This window comes from Alligator sinensis, unplaced genomic scaffold, assembly GCF_000455745.1.
Source record: "Alligator sinensis unplaced genomic scaffold, ASM45574v1 scaffold448_1, whole genome shotgun sequence".
In the NCBI taxonomy this organism is placed as follows: Eukaryota; Metazoa; Chordata; order Crocodylia; family Alligatoridae; genus Alligator; species Alligator sinensis.
Window position 1 is genome coordinate 2,249,215 of NW_005841870.1, and position 17,843 is coordinate 2,267,057.

The 17,843-nt window shown below is 41.9% G+C and overlaps 1 protein-coding gene across 3 annotated transcripts in view; it reads right to left on the minus strand.

The window, feature by feature from the left end:
- Nucleotides 1-1,901: 1,901 nt before the first annotated feature.
- ERMARD (ER membrane associated RNA degradation) overlaps nt 1,902-17,843 on the minus strand; it is a 36,844-nt gene continuing 20,902 nt past the window's right edge. The window contains exons 11-19 of one of the 3 annotated variants that reach the window (XM_025194918.1): nt 14,496-14,564; nt 13,245-13,418; nt 11,906-11,989; nt 10,919-10,960; nt 10,508-10,587; nt 7,846-7,974; nt 5,305-5,514; nt 3,405-3,518; nt 1,902-2,740 (exon numbers count right to left, since the gene is read on the minus strand). In XM_025194918.1, the coding sequence (XP_025050703.1) occupies nt 2,566-2,740; nt 3,405-3,518; nt 5,305-5,514; nt 7,846-7,974; nt 10,508-10,587; nt 10,919-10,960; nt 11,906-11,989; nt 13,245-13,418; nt 14,496-14,564 (1,077 nt within the window). In that variant the 3' untranslated portion in view covers nt 1,902-2,565. The remainder of the gene's footprint in view (nt 2,741-3,404; nt 3,519-5,304; nt 5,515-7,845; nt 7,975-10,507; nt 10,588-10,918; nt 10,961-11,905; nt 11,990-13,244; nt 13,419-14,495; nt 14,565-17,843) is intronic. The other 2 variants (XM_025194925.1, XM_025194934.1) reach the window with 2 other exon arrangements.

Here is a 17,843-nt window from a genome sequence, read left to right on the forward strand (position 1 = left end):
AAGCTGGGGTGTATGAACATGGGAAACAGCAAAAGGAGAGATTCATGAAGGATTCCAGAAGTCTTGGTCTTTCATTGACAAACAGTTATAGGCACTGCCTTAGCACCTTACCTCTAAAAAAAAAAAAACCAAAAACAAAAAACCCCCCCAAAAAACCAAAACCCACACAAAGCAAAACTGGGGGCTAATTATGCAGAGCACTTATTACTAAACATAGTCCAAGCAACCAAAGTTATGAAGGCAGACTGCAGATATTTTCATTCCAGTCCTATCTGGAAGTTTGTATGCCAAGAGCAGTTCTGTTTAATAACTCATTGTCTCCATGTATCCTTGAGGTTTTAAAAACAAAGATAGATGTTCTAACTCAGTGCAGCGCCCCTCCCTGTCAAAGTCTAAACACTGTAAAAGGGGAAGCTTGCTTGAAAGTAAAAACAAACCATTTAAAAATAACAAGTGTGTTAAGAACTACATATTTTGTATTGTAACAGTGGAAGCACTACATATTAAGAAATACAGAAGTAAACCACTGGGTTAATTGGGCAGTTCTATTTGCTTGCCTTATCTAAAATACATAATGCCTTCTCTCCCAGTGCTCTAAAAATATGTACATTCTAAAGGGAAGCACACAAGACAAATCTGATCTATGGGAAAATTAAATAATTGTGGAGCAAATCGTCAGCTGGAGTAAGTCAATGGAGCTACAAAAATTTAGCCCAGTCAAGGATCTGCCTCAGTACCCCCTGCAGTTTATAAAAATAGTTAGATCACATACAGGTAACAAGCAGAAAACAAGCTTTTTTGGGAATGCGCCAAGGTTTCTGAAAAGCGTATCACACTGTACAGGATTTGCATGAAGACATTTCTGTCGTAACTGCAACCTCTATGCATGCTCTAGAAGTAGCCCTCTGGTTGTGGGTTTCAGAGGCCACACAGTGAGTGATGCTTCACCGAGTCTTCTTCACAGGGTGGCATATAGCATAGCACATTTTAGTTCTTACTAACAGGTTGAAAATCATTACACATAGCAATAAGATCCAGACACAAGAACAATTATCACAGTACAAAAATCCCCAGTGGTAAAAACAAAACAACCCCCTCACCCCACAACCCATTTATTTTTAAACAAAGATGTATTTAGTTTTTTTGAGGCTGAACTTTACTCAAGATACAATTCTGAATGAAGGAAAAAATACATGTGTCCTCTTTTTTAAATACCTCATCCAGTGCGATTTTCTGATACCCCCCCCCCTTTTGCCTGAACTGCAAGGTTTAGATGAAAGTAATAAAGTGCTCTCTCTCTGAAATTATTTTTTTCTCTGAAGATGTTAAATTCTGACAGGTTTACAAACCCTAGATCTGAAGTTGTGAGCTCAATATTAGAATACTGTTTATAAAACATCCTCATAGAGAGTTGTCAAATTAATTTAGAAGTATTTTGAATCAAAGAATTAAAACAATTCACCTGAACTGGTGAGCACAGTTCAGGACATTGGTTCTTGTAAATGTTAAGGTTAACAAGGTTTGAAGAGAACTCAGTTTCTTTACAAATATTCTAAAGGGGCAGCTGAGAAAGTTCAAGATGTAATATTTAAGTTACCAAATGCTGCCACCAAGTGTTTGCTGTAGTGGATAGCAGGTTATTAAATAAGTCAGGATAAATATTGAAGGTAAAGCTAAAATTATTTGTTGCTAATTACTGGAGATTTCTGTGTAATATAATGACTGTGCCAAGTTAAAAGAACTTGCAATTTAACTTCTAAAGCTATCTATTTGTCATGTTTCCTTTATCTGGTCTGTGTAACTGGTCAGGTGGCATGGTTCCTGCCCCTTGCTCCTTTTGAGAGTGGCAAGTGAAGTTTGATAAATAAGAAATAATGGCCAACAAAGGGAACTGCATTAAACATATTTTATTGTAACACAGCAGTAATGCATACATTTGAAAAAGAAAAAAAAGTCAATTGTGTGTCATTTAGTTGATTCCATCTTCCATTCTTAAAAAAAATGGATTGGTGAAATTTAATGGATGATTGAAGATTAAATTGATGCATCCCTCTATTCTCTTTTGGAGAGGTAAATAAGGGATTGCTGCTGACAAATTCTTAAAATAAGAAGTTATCAAAAAGAATGAGGTATGCAACATGGGAACATAATATATATTTTTTTATCACGATGAATAGGAGACAGCATGTACTCTGATTTCACATACAGACAGATTTTTTCCAAGACTTTCATTCCAATTGTCTTCCCGGTCATTTTCAAGTACAGTGTAAAAAAAAAAAAAAAAAAAAAAGCTTTAAATCTCATAATACTCTTTAAAAAAATCCATCTCAAATCATTTAGGAGAGATTTCAGTCCAGTCCTCATTGCTGCCCTTGGCAAAACGTTCCATTTCAGGAAAAGTGATCAGTGAACTCTATTACCAGCAACATTGTTGCTATATTAAAATCCCAAATTCTGTTCTGAAAGTCTTTTTGATAAGAGAAACAGGACAAAGGAGCAGAAATTGTCCCAAAAATTTTAGCCTCATTAAATTTAGACATACATAACTTTAAAAACCAAGCACTTTCAAGACATTTTCTTTTGTGTAGCTAATTGCATTAATGTTAGCTTTCTCGCATTGAATGTCTTCATTTTTATCAAGGCTCTGTAGGTAAGCTGCCCGGTTTCATCCCATTTGTTTTTCTCTGGGCTTGTATAAGTCACTAAGTTCTCAGTATACTGCAAAATCGATTTTAAAAACCTACAACAAATTAAAAAAAAAATTCATAAAGAGACTTTTATTTATTTATTTATTTTTACCTTCCTCTCAATTTCCAAATCTCTAAACCCCCCCAGTGATCACTGCTACATCGTTTTTCCTACTATCTCTGGTAAGCATGGGTGCAAAGAAACAAACAAACAAAAACAAACAACACAAGAGATCAGGAAGCAATAATTTTCAGAACTGCAGTTAAATCTCATTACCCACAAAAATGTAGTATCATGAGAAAGTATTTGGTGGCATTTTTTGCCCTACAACTCCCTCTCTCTGGCAGCCAAAGATTTCATAATGCCTATGACCTCCATTAAAGACTGGTGTGGAAATTATGACTTTTTTTTTACCCTAGTATCTTACACTGTGTATTAATATGCATTCATTTTGTAAAGGAATGCATGACAATAAAAAGTCTTGAGAATGCAAATACCTAAATTATGTTTTAGAAACAAACATCTCTGAGTGAGCACTACCATCCACTCAAATTATGACCACAATCATGGGAGTAAAAGGCTGACCATCTGCTAAACCACATGCTAAATCTTAGCTTCAATAAGGATATATACAACGGATCAAAGTTATTCAAAAGGAGGATGAAAGAAGCCTATGTTACTCCCTTATTTTAGTACACAAGGCACCATATACTCACTTTAGATACTGCTGATATTCAAAAGGATTCTCCTGACAAATAGCGTGGATGTTGTTTAGTTCCAGAGTAATCAACACTAAAATCAGCCGTAACACGGGAGACAGAAATTTAACACTAGAAATAGGGAAAATTTCTTACTGTTAGTATTTTACAAATACAAAATTGTTTTTCAGATACCCCCTTTTTTACCTTAAAAAGTATAAAGAGGAACGTGGGTGAAAGAGAAAATGTCTGAAAGGTTCATTAGGAAAGAATAGAGACATAGAGTTCATAGTTATAAACAATCTACAAAATAAAGAAAAATGAGCTAAATGGGTTTCCAGACAAAAAATATACTAAGATAGAGTTAATGTTGAGAGTACATGATAATTTGTTAAGTTAACATATACATTTTTACATACAGCATTTTTTTCCAAGGACAACCACTGAGCATCCAAGAAACTCAAAGGAAAAAAAAAATCACCTAGAAAAAGCCAACTATGTTAAAGAATGGAAATCTAAAGTTAGGGCACATAAACCACCTGCACTGTGCTCCATAGCAGTACTGTGAAATAACCATGCATTTAGGCTTAATGTATTTAAGTGCTTTTAGTCCCAAAAGATTAAATGATTTTTCCAAAAATGTGGGAAGGTGGTGAGAGCTTAAGTTTTAATTAGAGGTGCACCGATACATCGGTCCAATATCAGATCGGCACCGATATAAAGAAAATTTTCTGTATCTGACATCGACCTGATGTGGCCGATAATTTGTCTGATAAATGCGTGTGCGTAGCCACAGCGCAGCACGTAGGCAGTGAGGAGCAGAGCTGGCAGCATGGAGTGCTGCATGCAGCTGGTAAGTGTGGTGTGGTGGAAGGGGAAGGGGAGTGGGAAAGAAGAGGGGTATGGGGAGGCAAATCAAGGCCCCTGCAGTGGGGTTGGGTTGGGGGCAGGCTGGGTGTGGGACGGAGGCACAACTCCTGCTGCAATGCACTGCTCATCCATTGCTCATCTGGCGACTCCTGCTGCTCGTCCGGGAGGGCATGGGGGAGGGGGGGGGGGAGAAAAGGTGTTCCCGGATCTGCATGGGGCAGGGAGAGCTGGGCTTCCCAGGGGCAACCCGCCCTCCCACATGCCCTCCCAGATGAATGGTGGGAGCCACTAGATGAGCACTGGACAAGCCGTGAGCAGCAGCGGGAGCTGCCCCCCTCTGACAAGCTGCACCTGTCCTGTGCCCACCTTGGCCCCAGCCCACAGCTGCAGCCTGCCCTGCGCCATGCACATTCAGGGGCCACACAACCCCCAGACAAGCCCCTTGCAGCTGTCCCATGCCCTTCCCTGCCCCAGCTGTCAGTACCTTCCCCAACCCCAGCCCCATTCCCTCCCTCACCACAGGGGCCTTGATCTGCCGCACCCCACCCCATGCCCTTTCTCTCCCGTTCCACCACACCAGACTTACCAGCTGGATGCAGCTCTTCAAGCTAAAGAGCTGCATATCGGAAATCAGACTGGTATTGACCGATATGCCTCCTTAAAAATAGGCTATTGGTATCGGCCCCCAAAATGTCTATCGGTGCACCCCTAGTTTTAATAGCTTCTCTAGATGAAATTCAAAGGACAGATTTTGTTTTTAAAGAGGGAAAAATCTGCAAAGCTACCAAACATTTAAATGACCTTTTTATCCGAAACTTTATTTTCCAAGGCTAGGCAGCAGACAATGTTAAAAATGTCAGTAATCATTCCCACATGAGTTTTGCTTGCTACTTAAATACTAGTATACCATGAATGTTATGGGAAACCGTACACATAATACACAAACCTAACTAAAGATAAACTTTTTATAAAAAAAAAAAAGACACACTAATGCAAAGGTAATATGCGCAACTACCTCTCGCCTCCAAAAAAGAAAAAAGTAACCCACCTTTTTAACATCCGTAGATAGTTATGCCTCTGTCGAGAATGCAGTGTTTTGTTCACCCATTGTTTATATCTCATTTCAGTGCAAACAATAACTTGTTCAGACACCTGATGGCACTGTGTGCCTATCTGACGGAGTACCACCAATACTTCCAGGAGCAACCGTGGGCAATACAGGGTGCGAATCTGCATACCACAAAGCTCAGTCAGTAATCTGCAAAATGGAAAGTACTCCTCAGTGTTTCAATTTTTGTGAGCAGGATTTATAAATGAATGGACTTCACATTCATATTACCCAGCAGGAGCTACAGTATTGTAACTCATACTCTGGAAAACATATTTACTCCCCCCTTCCTAATGATCTAACAAAACAAAGATTTGCTTAGTATGAGGAGTGGCTGGTTGTGTTCTCTCTCACATTATGACACTCTCATGGACCCAGAGGGACAGACTTCCATCTTCAGCTCCCTCTGTGCAAAAATGAAGTTTATTTCCGACCTATGGGGACTTTTTACCATCTTGTACCATCTACACTTTTCCCAGAGCCTGATGAAGGAACTTTGATTCCCGAAAGCTTGAAGAAAAGGACAATTTTCTTGCCATTTTCCAGTTGGTCTAATAAAAGGTATCATTTTGGAACCAAGAGTTCTAGTTTTTTGTATCTCTCTCACTTTATGGAAATTCATTTCCAACTCCCAGTGATAAATGTTTCCCATCCCAAGCCAGAGAAATAACACCAACACACACAAACCTGGTTTAAAAGGTGTATTGTTCTCTAGTGAATAAGGGCAAGGCTGCCTCTTAGCCCTTATTCAGTTCATGATAAACGAGGGTCTACCACAGAAAACCCACCAGATTAAGAAATAGAAACAAGACCCCGGACAGAGTAGCAAAATGAAGACTAGACCTCACTTGCATAAAAATAAAGTCATAACAGTCACTGTTTACAATCCACAGTATGCCAGACTGGCCTTCACTAACACAGTAAAATGATAGCTTTAGCATACATAAAGATTTCTGCATATTAGTCAGTACTAAATAGGCCACATTACTTCATTAATCCAACTAGTTGGTTTTAAGAAAATGGCTTATTAAAACCCCCAAATACTGATATTTGACCATAGATAGTGGCTACAAGTGCCTAATGGAGTGCAGAAAACATTAAGGCTGTTTACAGATACTTAAAAAAAGGCACTTTACTGGAAGCAGCAGCATGCTAGTTTGACCTGGCTCTGCAGCATCTGCATAGGTTGGGTGCTTCACCAAGGCTTTTTGATGCTTTTATCAATCAGTTATTAAATACAAGCACCAAAAAAGCCCCACAAAAGCACATGATCTATACGTGAGTGAGACGTTGGGTGAGCCAGGTCCAACTAATGCAGTGCCTCTTCTGGGCATGTGCTGGACTCAGCACAGGGACGTGCAGAGTTTAAGTGCCATTTTTTGTTTTGGTTTTTTTAACATCTGTAAGCAGCCTAAGAGTATTAAAGCATCAAGAGTATTAAAGCACTGAAATACTGAGGCTCTTAAAGATGCATCTTAATAGTTGTGGAAAATGACAGATTGACAGCCAGAAGGCAGAGTGGCATCTTCAAGACACTATCCTGCCCACATGCAGTAAGCCTGATGTGAATGAGAACAAAGAATAATTTTGTTTTATAGCACTATTCAACCACTTACCCCTTTAGCACCCTTGTTGGCTGCCTCAAATGTCAGATATACTTAGCATTATACCAAATTCAAAAGTTCAATCTTCCACAGACCAAATTAAAGCTGCCAGTTCATTTTAACATGGCTACTGAAGACCCAGAAAGATACAAATTCTCTTTGTATGTCACTGGCTCAAAACAGGAAAGACACATTACTAACTACAGAGAGTGGGACTTTTAAAAATATGAACTGAAATAAATTACATTAGTTATACTTAACAGCTTCAGAAATCTCTACAACAAACACCACAATCGCAGATAGGTTCTATATTTAAAACTCATGAAATATAGGCTGGTTGCTCCATAACTGTACTAGCCATTTTCACTGAAGTATCATACACATATATAATGCCAACCACAATGATGGGACTAAAACTTCTGATGCAGGATGTTATACATCATCCCAACAGATTAAAGGAAATTAAGATAAATCATTGCATTAATGATATATTAATACATGATAATACAATGATGTATTAATGATTAATAATTATGTGCATCTGTAACGATTTTACTTTCCCACTTCTAATACTAACAAATTTTCCACATTGTACAACAAAACAAAAATACTGTCATAATCATAGCAGTATTGTTCACCCCTTCCTTTCATTTTGGAGGTGATTCTTAGTGGAATCTCAAAAGACTTTTTGACTGAACTAGTGATAATACCATAAAGCTATGCAAGATGCTTCCTACAACAATGATATTATTTATATAGACAACTGAAGGAAGCACTTGTACAGCAAATGCTCATTACTGTCCCACATACCCCTTACTCTCAAAACTAGATTGTATTCAGGAGTTGGCACAAGAGCAGTAGAAACATTAAAACTTACTCCTCAGTTAGGAGATTATTTAATGGATCATCTAAAATGTAGCAACTTGGGGGCAAATGGTGCTGCAACTGAGAGAGAATCCCAGTAATCAGAGACACTAGTTCTTGCATTTCTGTGCATCGCTCGTGCCTTAAAAACAAAGAACAAAATTAGCTGCACAATTTTACACAAGAATAAAATAGTGTGTTCAACTTATGCTGAGTGTATAAACATATATATATATATATATATACACACACACACACACACACACACACACACACACACACACATTTTCAAATCATGAGGGAGAATTCATCTAGGTTCATTTTCCTGTAGAAAAAAAAAATTACTCTTAGATACCTGAACAGACATTTAAATGCTGAGCCCTTGAAGAGCAGAGCCTGCAGTGTTGACACGGTACAGCCAGAGGGCCCCCATGCACACATCTCAGTGTGCTCTGTAGACTCCCTCAGTGCGTTTAAGACGATGCTAGCAGTGTACACGGCAGCTTTGACCACCTGACTGAGACTGCTTAAAGTCAGCCTGCATCCCCCTGAAGCACAATGTGAGATTTTGAAGTGGGCACGTTCTGCTCCCTGCTTGGCTGGAGCAGAGTCCAGCAAGTGACACTGTCTCCTGGTAGAGGGGAGAGGAAGGGCAGGAACAAAGCACCCAGGGATGCTGGAGGACTATGCTGTGGTTTCCCTCAGAAGAGAATGTGTACAATTCTCCCAGGGAATGATTTAAACCTAGTTGTTCCCAAGTTATTTTTTTTCTGGAACAGCCATTTTTGCTGCAGGAGAAAAATCCTGAACATCCTTGGAGTCCTGATTTCTCCTGGGAGAGTTACTGCTCTTCCAGGGAAAGCCGAATGTCTGTATGTAGCCTTAGTTTGCATTGTGTGTGTTAAAATGAATTTCTTGACAGCACTTTATTCAAAAGCCTACTACCATCCTGCAATTAAATCTTCAGTTCCTTTTCCCCAATGTCATGCACATTTTGGTGTTTTCTATCTAGAAAAGCAGTCTCCCCATACTCTATAATAAGCAACTCCTTGTTTTCTTCTCCAGAATCCTAAAGCATACCAAACACTGCCACTAAAGAGTCTCAATTCTGATGTACCATCTTCTTGGATTCCTGTATATCTAGTTTTTGTCCCCCCTCTACTGCATCAAAATGGTCGTCTTTGAAATCATTAATGGCCTTTTCATTGTCAAATCACAATATTTCTCAATCTCTCCATGTACTGTCGTGGTAAGGTTTCAAATCATCATACATACTTAAGTTTTTCCAGCAAGAATGAATCTTTTGTTTTCACAGCTGGTAATCTCTGCCCATCACCCTGACTGCATTTCTTCCTCTTTGCTCTCCTGTGGTCCCTTACTTTCCTCACACCACCTTCTACGTCTGTTTGGAGAGATAATGAAGGGAGCCATTAATTTGATGGCAACCCTCAGACTCCTGTCCTCAGTTTCCTCGTTTTTTTACATCATATTCCATCAGGTGATCTTATCAAGATGCATGGTTTCAGCTCACTTTTTTACACCAAATACTTTAGTCTTCTTTCTCCACTCACCAGGCTTGCTCACATATTCCATACACTGAAACTATCCCCTCAAAATGGAACAGCTTGTTTTGTCTTCTCTCTCTACTACCTCCCATTCTCTGTCAAACTCCTCCATTAATGCTGAGTTCTCAAATGCTCAAAACTTTACCTTTTATACTTCTCTGTTCTCCCTCTACATCAGCTCACTGTTAAGACCCATCATCTTGTCAACATTACCAAAATCAACCTTCAATGATCTATTAAAATACCGTGTCTAGCATGATTCATCATTTCTCACCCAAAATTACTGTAAACTCTTTCTAATTCTTAATTTCTCTGGTTCCTGACATCCCTGTCCCCAAGCACTGTTCTCCAAAAAGCCATTGTTGGTGATTTCCCCAAAATTGTTTCACCAGAACTCTAAAGACTCCTATTTACCTTTCCCCATTTCTAACAAGGCTTCTGTTCTGTAGTAGTTTACATAAGTTCTGCAAATATAAAATGCTCTTTCATCACAATACTGTATGTTTAAGTAGACGAGTTAATAAAAACTCCGTCTACAAAAGTAGTAAATTTACTACCATTCTCACTCTTTCTGCTATAATATCATCCACTTCTGAAGTGATGTTACAAAGAATTTTCAAAGGAAAGGAAATTTCATGCCCAGATCCAGGACGAGCTATTACAGGAAAGCAGCAGTGAGTGTCTTACCCAAAGGGCAAGAATACGGAAAAAAAAAAAAAAATCAGCATTTTAAAAATTAAGCAAACTCAATTATTAAGATTATCTCCAGTGATTTGTATATGCATCTGCCATTCCAAAAAGGTGTTTCCTAACCTTAATTAGCAACCAATAAATGTGAGATAAACATTAGGTTAGACAGATCCCCAAGTGTCAGGCTACTAAGGCTACTAACCTGTGGCCACTAAAATAACTGGACTATTCCTTTTAAAGTTTTAACTCAATAATTACTCCCATTCTTAACTTAAAAGCTGTTACTAGAGAATTCTAGGTCAATTCAGGATACAGGAAGCCCTGCTTCAAAATTTAGTGTGCAGCTGGTATGGAGTACACAAAGAACCTTACAAACAAATATGGTTTTATACTACTACTATTTTAAAGTATCAGGTATACCCTGTAATTGCTTGAATTTGCTCCTCAGACACTACAGGAAGCTCAGACCAGGAGCTAATGCTTTTCATACACTCCAGCACCTTTAAAAAAAACCAACACAAAAATGTAAAAACATATTAACAAAGGGGCATTTTTTCACAGGATACCTTCATGTAAAATATCTTGAAACATCCATCAAGTTTTAGAGGGCTTTTTTATAGCAACTTCTCCACTGTCATTCTGGGTTCAGTTCTCACAATTAAGGCATGAATATTCAAGACAAGAGTGAAAAACCATAAAATTATACAGAACAAAGGATTTTCTATTTTTTCCTTCTCCCCAGCTATGTACATATTAAATCAGCAAGATGAGGCTGCAATTCACATCCTCATTAATTTATAAGGTGCAATGAAGTCAAGAACTACTACTAACCAGATTTAATGAAGTTCTCAGACTTGTTTCCAAACTGATCAACTGAGGAAACAGAGGAGTAGCTTCTGTCACAATGATGAAACATTAGTTGATCTTCATATGGTGATACCTCTTACTAGTCATAACCTAAACTCAAGACGTCTAGGGTTTCCAGAGACTTCAGATTCACTAAACCATCTCAAGACAGAAATTAACTGCTTCATGCCTTTTATCAGAGGCTACTAACATAACTTACAATTAATCAACAAATTTATCTGAAGGTTTGTTGGTAGGGTAGCAAACACCCAGGGGGTGTCTACACAAGACATTTGCTGCAGAGCTGCTTAATTAGCTCTGTAGTAAATGTCTCTGCATCTACACATACAGACCTATTAGACTGCAGTAAACAAATAAACTGCACCACAGGTTAGCACTTGTATATACAAGTACTACCCTGCAGTGGAGTTTTTTAGTGCACAGCAATGCACAGGCAGACGCTGATAGGGCTGGCTGGGGCACAAGGGTGCTTCAGTGTGGGGGCTGCCTGTTGGCAAGGTCCACACTAGAGCACTCTCGTGCCCTGGCCACCCCCTCCACAGCATGTTGAACTGGTTGAAGCACACCCAGGCTGGCAGGCTGACCCCAAAGGCCCCATGCTAGCTGGGGCTGCTCCGACCTGGCATGACGTGCTCCGATTAGAGGCACATGTTCAAATGTGGCATCTAGGAGTTATTTTTGCTTTGAATTAAATTGCACATGTAGATGCACCCACAAACACCAACTGAAATTACAAGGTGATCTGGAGAAGATGGGTCTCCCAATCACCAAGAGTAGTGCACTCATAAGCAATCTTAATATATAAAGAACTGTAGACTTAAAGAGATAATTAACCAATTAAATGGGTTAAAATTTAATTTGCCTCAAAAAGAGTAACAATTAAACAAGACAACAATAGCTGGACCAAATTTTAAAGACTATAAAACACACTCTTCAGGCAAATGAACGGACCTGTTTCTTAAGTCTGGCAATTGGATGAAAACGAGATGAGTAGCAATTTGCACAGGTGATCAGTGGTTTTATGGCTGCATGTTCCTGCATTACAAAAACAATACACAGCACAAATTTAAAAATACTAGGTCTCAAACCAGCCAAGACTTGTGTGTGCAGCTTAGGCTTGTTGATGTCAGTAGGACTAAGTCAGATGCATAAATTAAATGTGTGCAAAATGGGGAAGAACCACACTATTAGTTAGTAGGGGTGTACCGTAAGAGATTTTTGGGGTCAATACTGATAGCTGATTTTTAAGGAGGATTATTGGCTGATATTGATCCAATTTCCGACACCAGCCCGGCAGCTTGAAGAGCTGCATGCAGCTCGTGAGTCCGTTGTGGTAGAAGAGGAGAGGGTAGAAGAGGAGAGGGGGAAGGGAAGGGCCCCCACAGTGAGGGAGGTGTGGGAGTGGGGCTGGGGCAAGTGTTGCCCAACCAGGGCAGGGCAGGTGGGGGACAGAGCAGCGGCTCATCCCAGGGGCGGCCACTGCCACTGCACGCTGCATTTTTAAAATATCTTTTAAAGCACAGTATAGATCAGGGCTGTCCAAATTCTGGGCTGCTAAGGACCATGTGCTCCATGGGCCATGTCCAGGAGCTGCAAACTATGTGGGCAGCACCTCCCCACCCCCCCCAACACCAGGCTCTCCTTCACCAAATGGGCAGCCCAGAACATGCCCCCACCCCATGCAGCATGTAGCCAGCAACCCCTTCCCACTGTGTTGGCCTGCCTTTAGCGTGGGGACAGGAGGTAGAAGGAAGGGGAGCTCAAAGAACCCAGCTGCTGTGGCACAAACAATGGTGGAAGTGGGAGGGACCTTAGACAGTGGCAGGGAGACTGCAGGCGACATGCAACACACAGGGCATCAGTAAGACAGCCTGAGCTGACCTGAGCAGGATGCAGGGCCCCGCCCATGCTCCAATCCCACATGCCCCAGACCCAAAGAAGCTGCTGCTACCAGTGGCAGCGGTGGCATTGCAGGGGTGGGGGGTAGTGAGCAGTTGGATGTGAAGCAATCCAAGCTCCGTGCTGCAAGTGGTGGCAGCACGGAGCTGTCACAGACACTCCGCCCAGCTCCGCAGAGTCCCCCAAAGCACAGAGCCCAAGGCGGTCGCCCCAATTCACACCCCCCTAGGGACAGCCCTGCGGACAGCCCTTGTATAGGCTCATGTCCACAAAAAGGTGCAGAGTTTAAACACTATTGTTAAGAGAGGTATAGCCCAAGTCTGTTTTTCAAATCATGTTCGGTATCTAAAACAATTATTAATCGCTCACCTGGCACGACATTAGCCCCTACCTTAAGGGTTACAAACTCCTCCTCTTCTGAAAATTTGCATAAAAGTATAATGGCAAACCCAAGTATTTGGTTGGCTATTTCTCTAGGAAACTCATTTAAATTGATCTCTCCATGGCTTAAATGGTCTCTCACACGTGGACCCTCTTGATGGTTCAAGAAATCCCAAAGAAATTCCTAGGAAAATGCAGGTGAATAGAGCTATGCATACAACAGCATGATTCTACCAAAGCCCAAACAAACACGCAATTCTTGAAACATAAAAGACTGCTCCATTTCAAATAATTCTAGAAGAGGGGCAGGAGGAAAACCTCAAACCCTGCTTTAAAAAAAAAAAAAAAAGGCAGCTCTGCTCTCTTTGAAGAAGTCTGATCAGATCCGAAAACATAACTGAAAAGACCTCCTGGTACTTTAAATATCAAAGTTGACCAAATACAACATTACTCTGGCAGATAACTAAGAGCGATAAGTAAACAGTGAAATGTGTACAGCAGTATGATTAGCATTAGAGAGGACTATACATACAACAGCCCCTTTCAGTAAAAACTACAAATGCAATTCAATCCTAAAGGCAGTCTAAGTCTCTTAAAGCCAGGAGGTAGTGCCAGCTCCCTGGAAAAAAAAAAAAAAAAATTCTTGGAAATCCTGATTCCTTTCCTTCCACACTATTTTATGCCATACAAACTAATTTTATGTTAATGTCTATTTTGCCCCTTTCGGATTGAAAAATCATGAACTTTAGATTACCAGCTCTGGGGAGTTGGAATCACGTCTAAATTACATATTAACCATTTAGCACCATCATAAATTTGCTACTATATAAAAAAAAGCCTTTTTTTTTATTTTAGCCAATTTTTAAAAATGAAATCTTCATATTTTCCCAAGCAGGAAGCAACTATGACCACCTGAAACCTGAAATCCTGCTCCTGCCTTTGTTTCAAGGTAATCTGCATCATCACAGGAGGCGAGAGGCTCCATACCAGCTATGAACTGACTGCTGAGAGAAGTTTTCTGTCTATTAACTCCTCTGTGAAATCCTATGAAATATAAATTTTCATTTCTACCCAGGAGAACTTTTACAATCTTTTCTCCAATGCCTGATGAAGGGTGTTTTTGCCTGAAAGCTTGCAATTAAAGAAATTTTTTTGCAAAAATCTTGTTGGTCTAATAAAAGATATCATCTCTACTACAGGTCCTGATTGCCTACTGAATAAAAAGCATTTAACAGCAGCAGCAACACAAAGACAAACATACCACTGCTGGTTCTCCAAGAATTAGAGGAAGCTGATTGATCTCTTCATCTGTCAACTGTTTTGCCAACATCTTTAAAAAAAACCAACAAAATAAAACAAGGTCCTCTGAAACTGAAAAGCTTACTATAAAAGAAGGCTACAGTGAAAAAGTCAATGAACAAATATGAACCTGCAAAGATACTGCCAAATCTCCAGCAGCAAATCCATTGATCATACTTAATGCTGATGGACAACGAGATCCAGTACAAGCCATTAATGACACCTCAGGTAAAGCTGTCAGCTGTTTAAATCACGCAACTTGCACAAGTCATTTGTCAGATGCCATTGATTTCACCACTTAAGACTATTTAACCATGAAGGCTAATTTGTGGGGGAACAGCTCTCAGAGTTGTCTGACCCTTATTAAGGCTCTTGACACCCTTGAAACTGAGAGGACCTCAAACAGACTGAGAGGGGAGAGGTTGGTTGCCACCTCCTAGGAGTTGCTCCTCCAGAGATAAAGTGAACTAAACTGTAGTAACTTTGGGCGCTTTTACCCGTGCTCTGGGGGTGGGAATGTGGTGCTTTAATTAGAGCAGCTCTAATAAAGTGCCACTGCATCTCCTGCATCACCATTCCTGCACTTTAAAATGGCGGCAGGGGCGCTCGAACTAAAACTTGCTTGCCAAGCTTTAGTTCAAGCACCCACACTGCCATTTTTCAGCACAGGGATGCTGATGCACAAGACACAGAAGGCTGCTGGACAACGGCAATTGGTACGTTTCAGCAGACGCGATTAAGCAGCTGGCTCCAGCCCCTGGGGTTCCCTCCTGTGCTGTATGAGTGTGGGGGCTGCATGTGTGTGCTGGGGAGCGCTGGAGACTGACTGTCTGGTGGAGGCCATGCCCCTGGCCACAATGTGCAGCACTGGACAGAGCTGCGCCCCACTGGGCACCAGTGCCTGCACCGAGCGCCCCTGCCTGCTGCTGCTGATGCCACCGTTTGCTGGGGCTGTGCGCCACGGGGGAAGCATCAGGTGTCCCCACACTCCCCCTCCCCCAGCTACCAACCCAAGCTCCATGCTGTTGCTGCACCCCTGGGCACAAGCTCTATGCTCCTGCCCAGCTGCAGCTCGGCCCCCGCCCCCATCACTTCCCTACCTGCTGCCCAGAGCAACCGGGATGCAGAGGAAGCGGAGCAGGCCCCAGTGGCTGCAGCAGCCTTGCCTGGAAGCTATCCACTGACCAAGCCAGGACTTTTCACCCATGAGGGTGGGAGTGAGGCACAAAAGGGTATGTTTGGGAGGGGTGTTACATGTGGGCACCTCCCTCCCACCCTTGTGGGCAGAAGGACTGAGCCTGGGGTACAATTTACTAGTGGAAGCCATGGGCAGGCAAAATCCAGCATGTGGGCTGTATTTTGCCCACCCCTGATATAGATGCAAGAATTACAATATGACAGCTTATATCATTAACAGATATAGATATAAGTGTTATGACTGGCTACACTTCTGTTTCAGGGCTGCAAAAGCACCACACCAAGAACAACTGAAATAGGCTAAAAAAAAACCCCCAAAAACTAACAATCAACTCCACATATGAAGCAATTTTCTGATTGCCAAGCAATCAGGTTATGTGCAGCTTACAATGTAATGCACACATTCTGGATTTTGGAGAGTTGAAGAGAAATGAGTTGTTACAAACTCTCTGTAATTATAATTGCACTCACCTAAAAAATGAGAACCTATGAAATGTGACAACATGCATTTCAGCAATAAAGATATGAGTATACAAGATGAAAAGATTTAGAAAAAAATTCTTGTTTATTCACCAATATACATTGGCATAGAGGGTGCACCTACATGGGCACTTTACTTTTGGAGCTGACTAATTAGTTCCACACTAAAGCACCACTTTCTACATGTATGCCCAGACTGAGGTGCAGGAAATTAATTAACTCCACTGTAGAATAGTACTGTCCGGGACAAGTACTATCCTACAGCAGAATAGTTATATGCGCCAAAATGCATGTGTAGACGGTGACTGAGGTTGGCTGGGGCATGAGGATGCTGCAAAGCAGGGGGTGTGTGTTGGCTAGCCTCACACTTTAACACCCTCATGCCCCAGCTAGCCCCTCCACAGCATGTTGAGCCAGGGCAGAGCACCCCTGGGCTGACAGGCTGCCCCCTCCCCCCCACCTGGACCCCCTGCCAGCCAGGACTACTCCACCCCAGCTCAACATGCTGCAGTCCCAGGTCCATGTACAGAGACGACCCTAGCAGGGTGCGAAACCCGGGATAAATCAGACTTTGCGGGGCCCCCTTTCCCATCCCATGGCATGCTCATGTAGGTAAATGAACACTGCAGCATGCTGGAGGAGTGTTGGAGGCTGGAATTTCTGGCTGGAACAGTTAAAGAAACTTCCAACCCATGGGGCGGGTGGACGGGCTAAATCTCAAATGCAGCAGCCACGCCAAATGTGGGAGGGGCCACGGTTTCTCCACTTGGGGCTCTGCGGGGCCCCCCAAAGTGAGGGACCTGGGGCAGTTGCCCCAATTTGCCCCTACCCCAGGACGGCTCTGTCCACGTGTAAAAGCTGGGCCCAGGAGCAGTAAACTCTGGCACCAACTGCAACTAAGTTTATTGTTACGTGCTAATTGCACATGTAGATGAACCCACATATTGGAGCAGATTTTTTCTTAATACTCTAAAACCAAAATATTAGCATGGCAGGAGGTGCGAGTGGCGGGACTAAGATATCAAATCCCATTGTGCCTTGAAATGAATGCATCAGGCACCTAATGAAGACATTAAAAAAACTATTTTTGTTTAGAGCAACTCTTAAGGTTCCAAACAACCTCGCTAACCTTGGATCAAAAAGCTTAAGTGCTCTGCAGCATGATCACATCAAAGTGTGCGGGCCGGGAGCGACCCGAGCCCTTTTCCGTGCTGCACGCGGGCTGTGGCCAGCAGCCCGGGCACGCCGGGTCGGAGAGGGAAGGCCATCGAGCTGGAATTAGGCACAAACGCTTAGCGGTAGTTTTAAAGATTGTTTACTTACACCGAGATGGCAGTGGTGCAGGCTGGAAAACTTGCTTGAGTTGCGGTTACAGACAGACAACAAAACAAAACTCGAACCTGCAGGGCACGAGGGTACGTCGCAAAGGGTTTTCGGCGACGGGAAGATGCAAAACACGAGGGTACGTCGCAAGGGTTTTCGGCGACAGGAAGATAAACCTGCAGGACTCGAACCCAGGTAGAAAGGCTCTGAAGTCGTCCGGCAAGGACTCACACGAAGTTTGCTAGGCTCCGCGGGTCCGGTTCTTTTGCGCGCGGGAAGGGATACGTCTGGACTGCGATCAACGACGGGG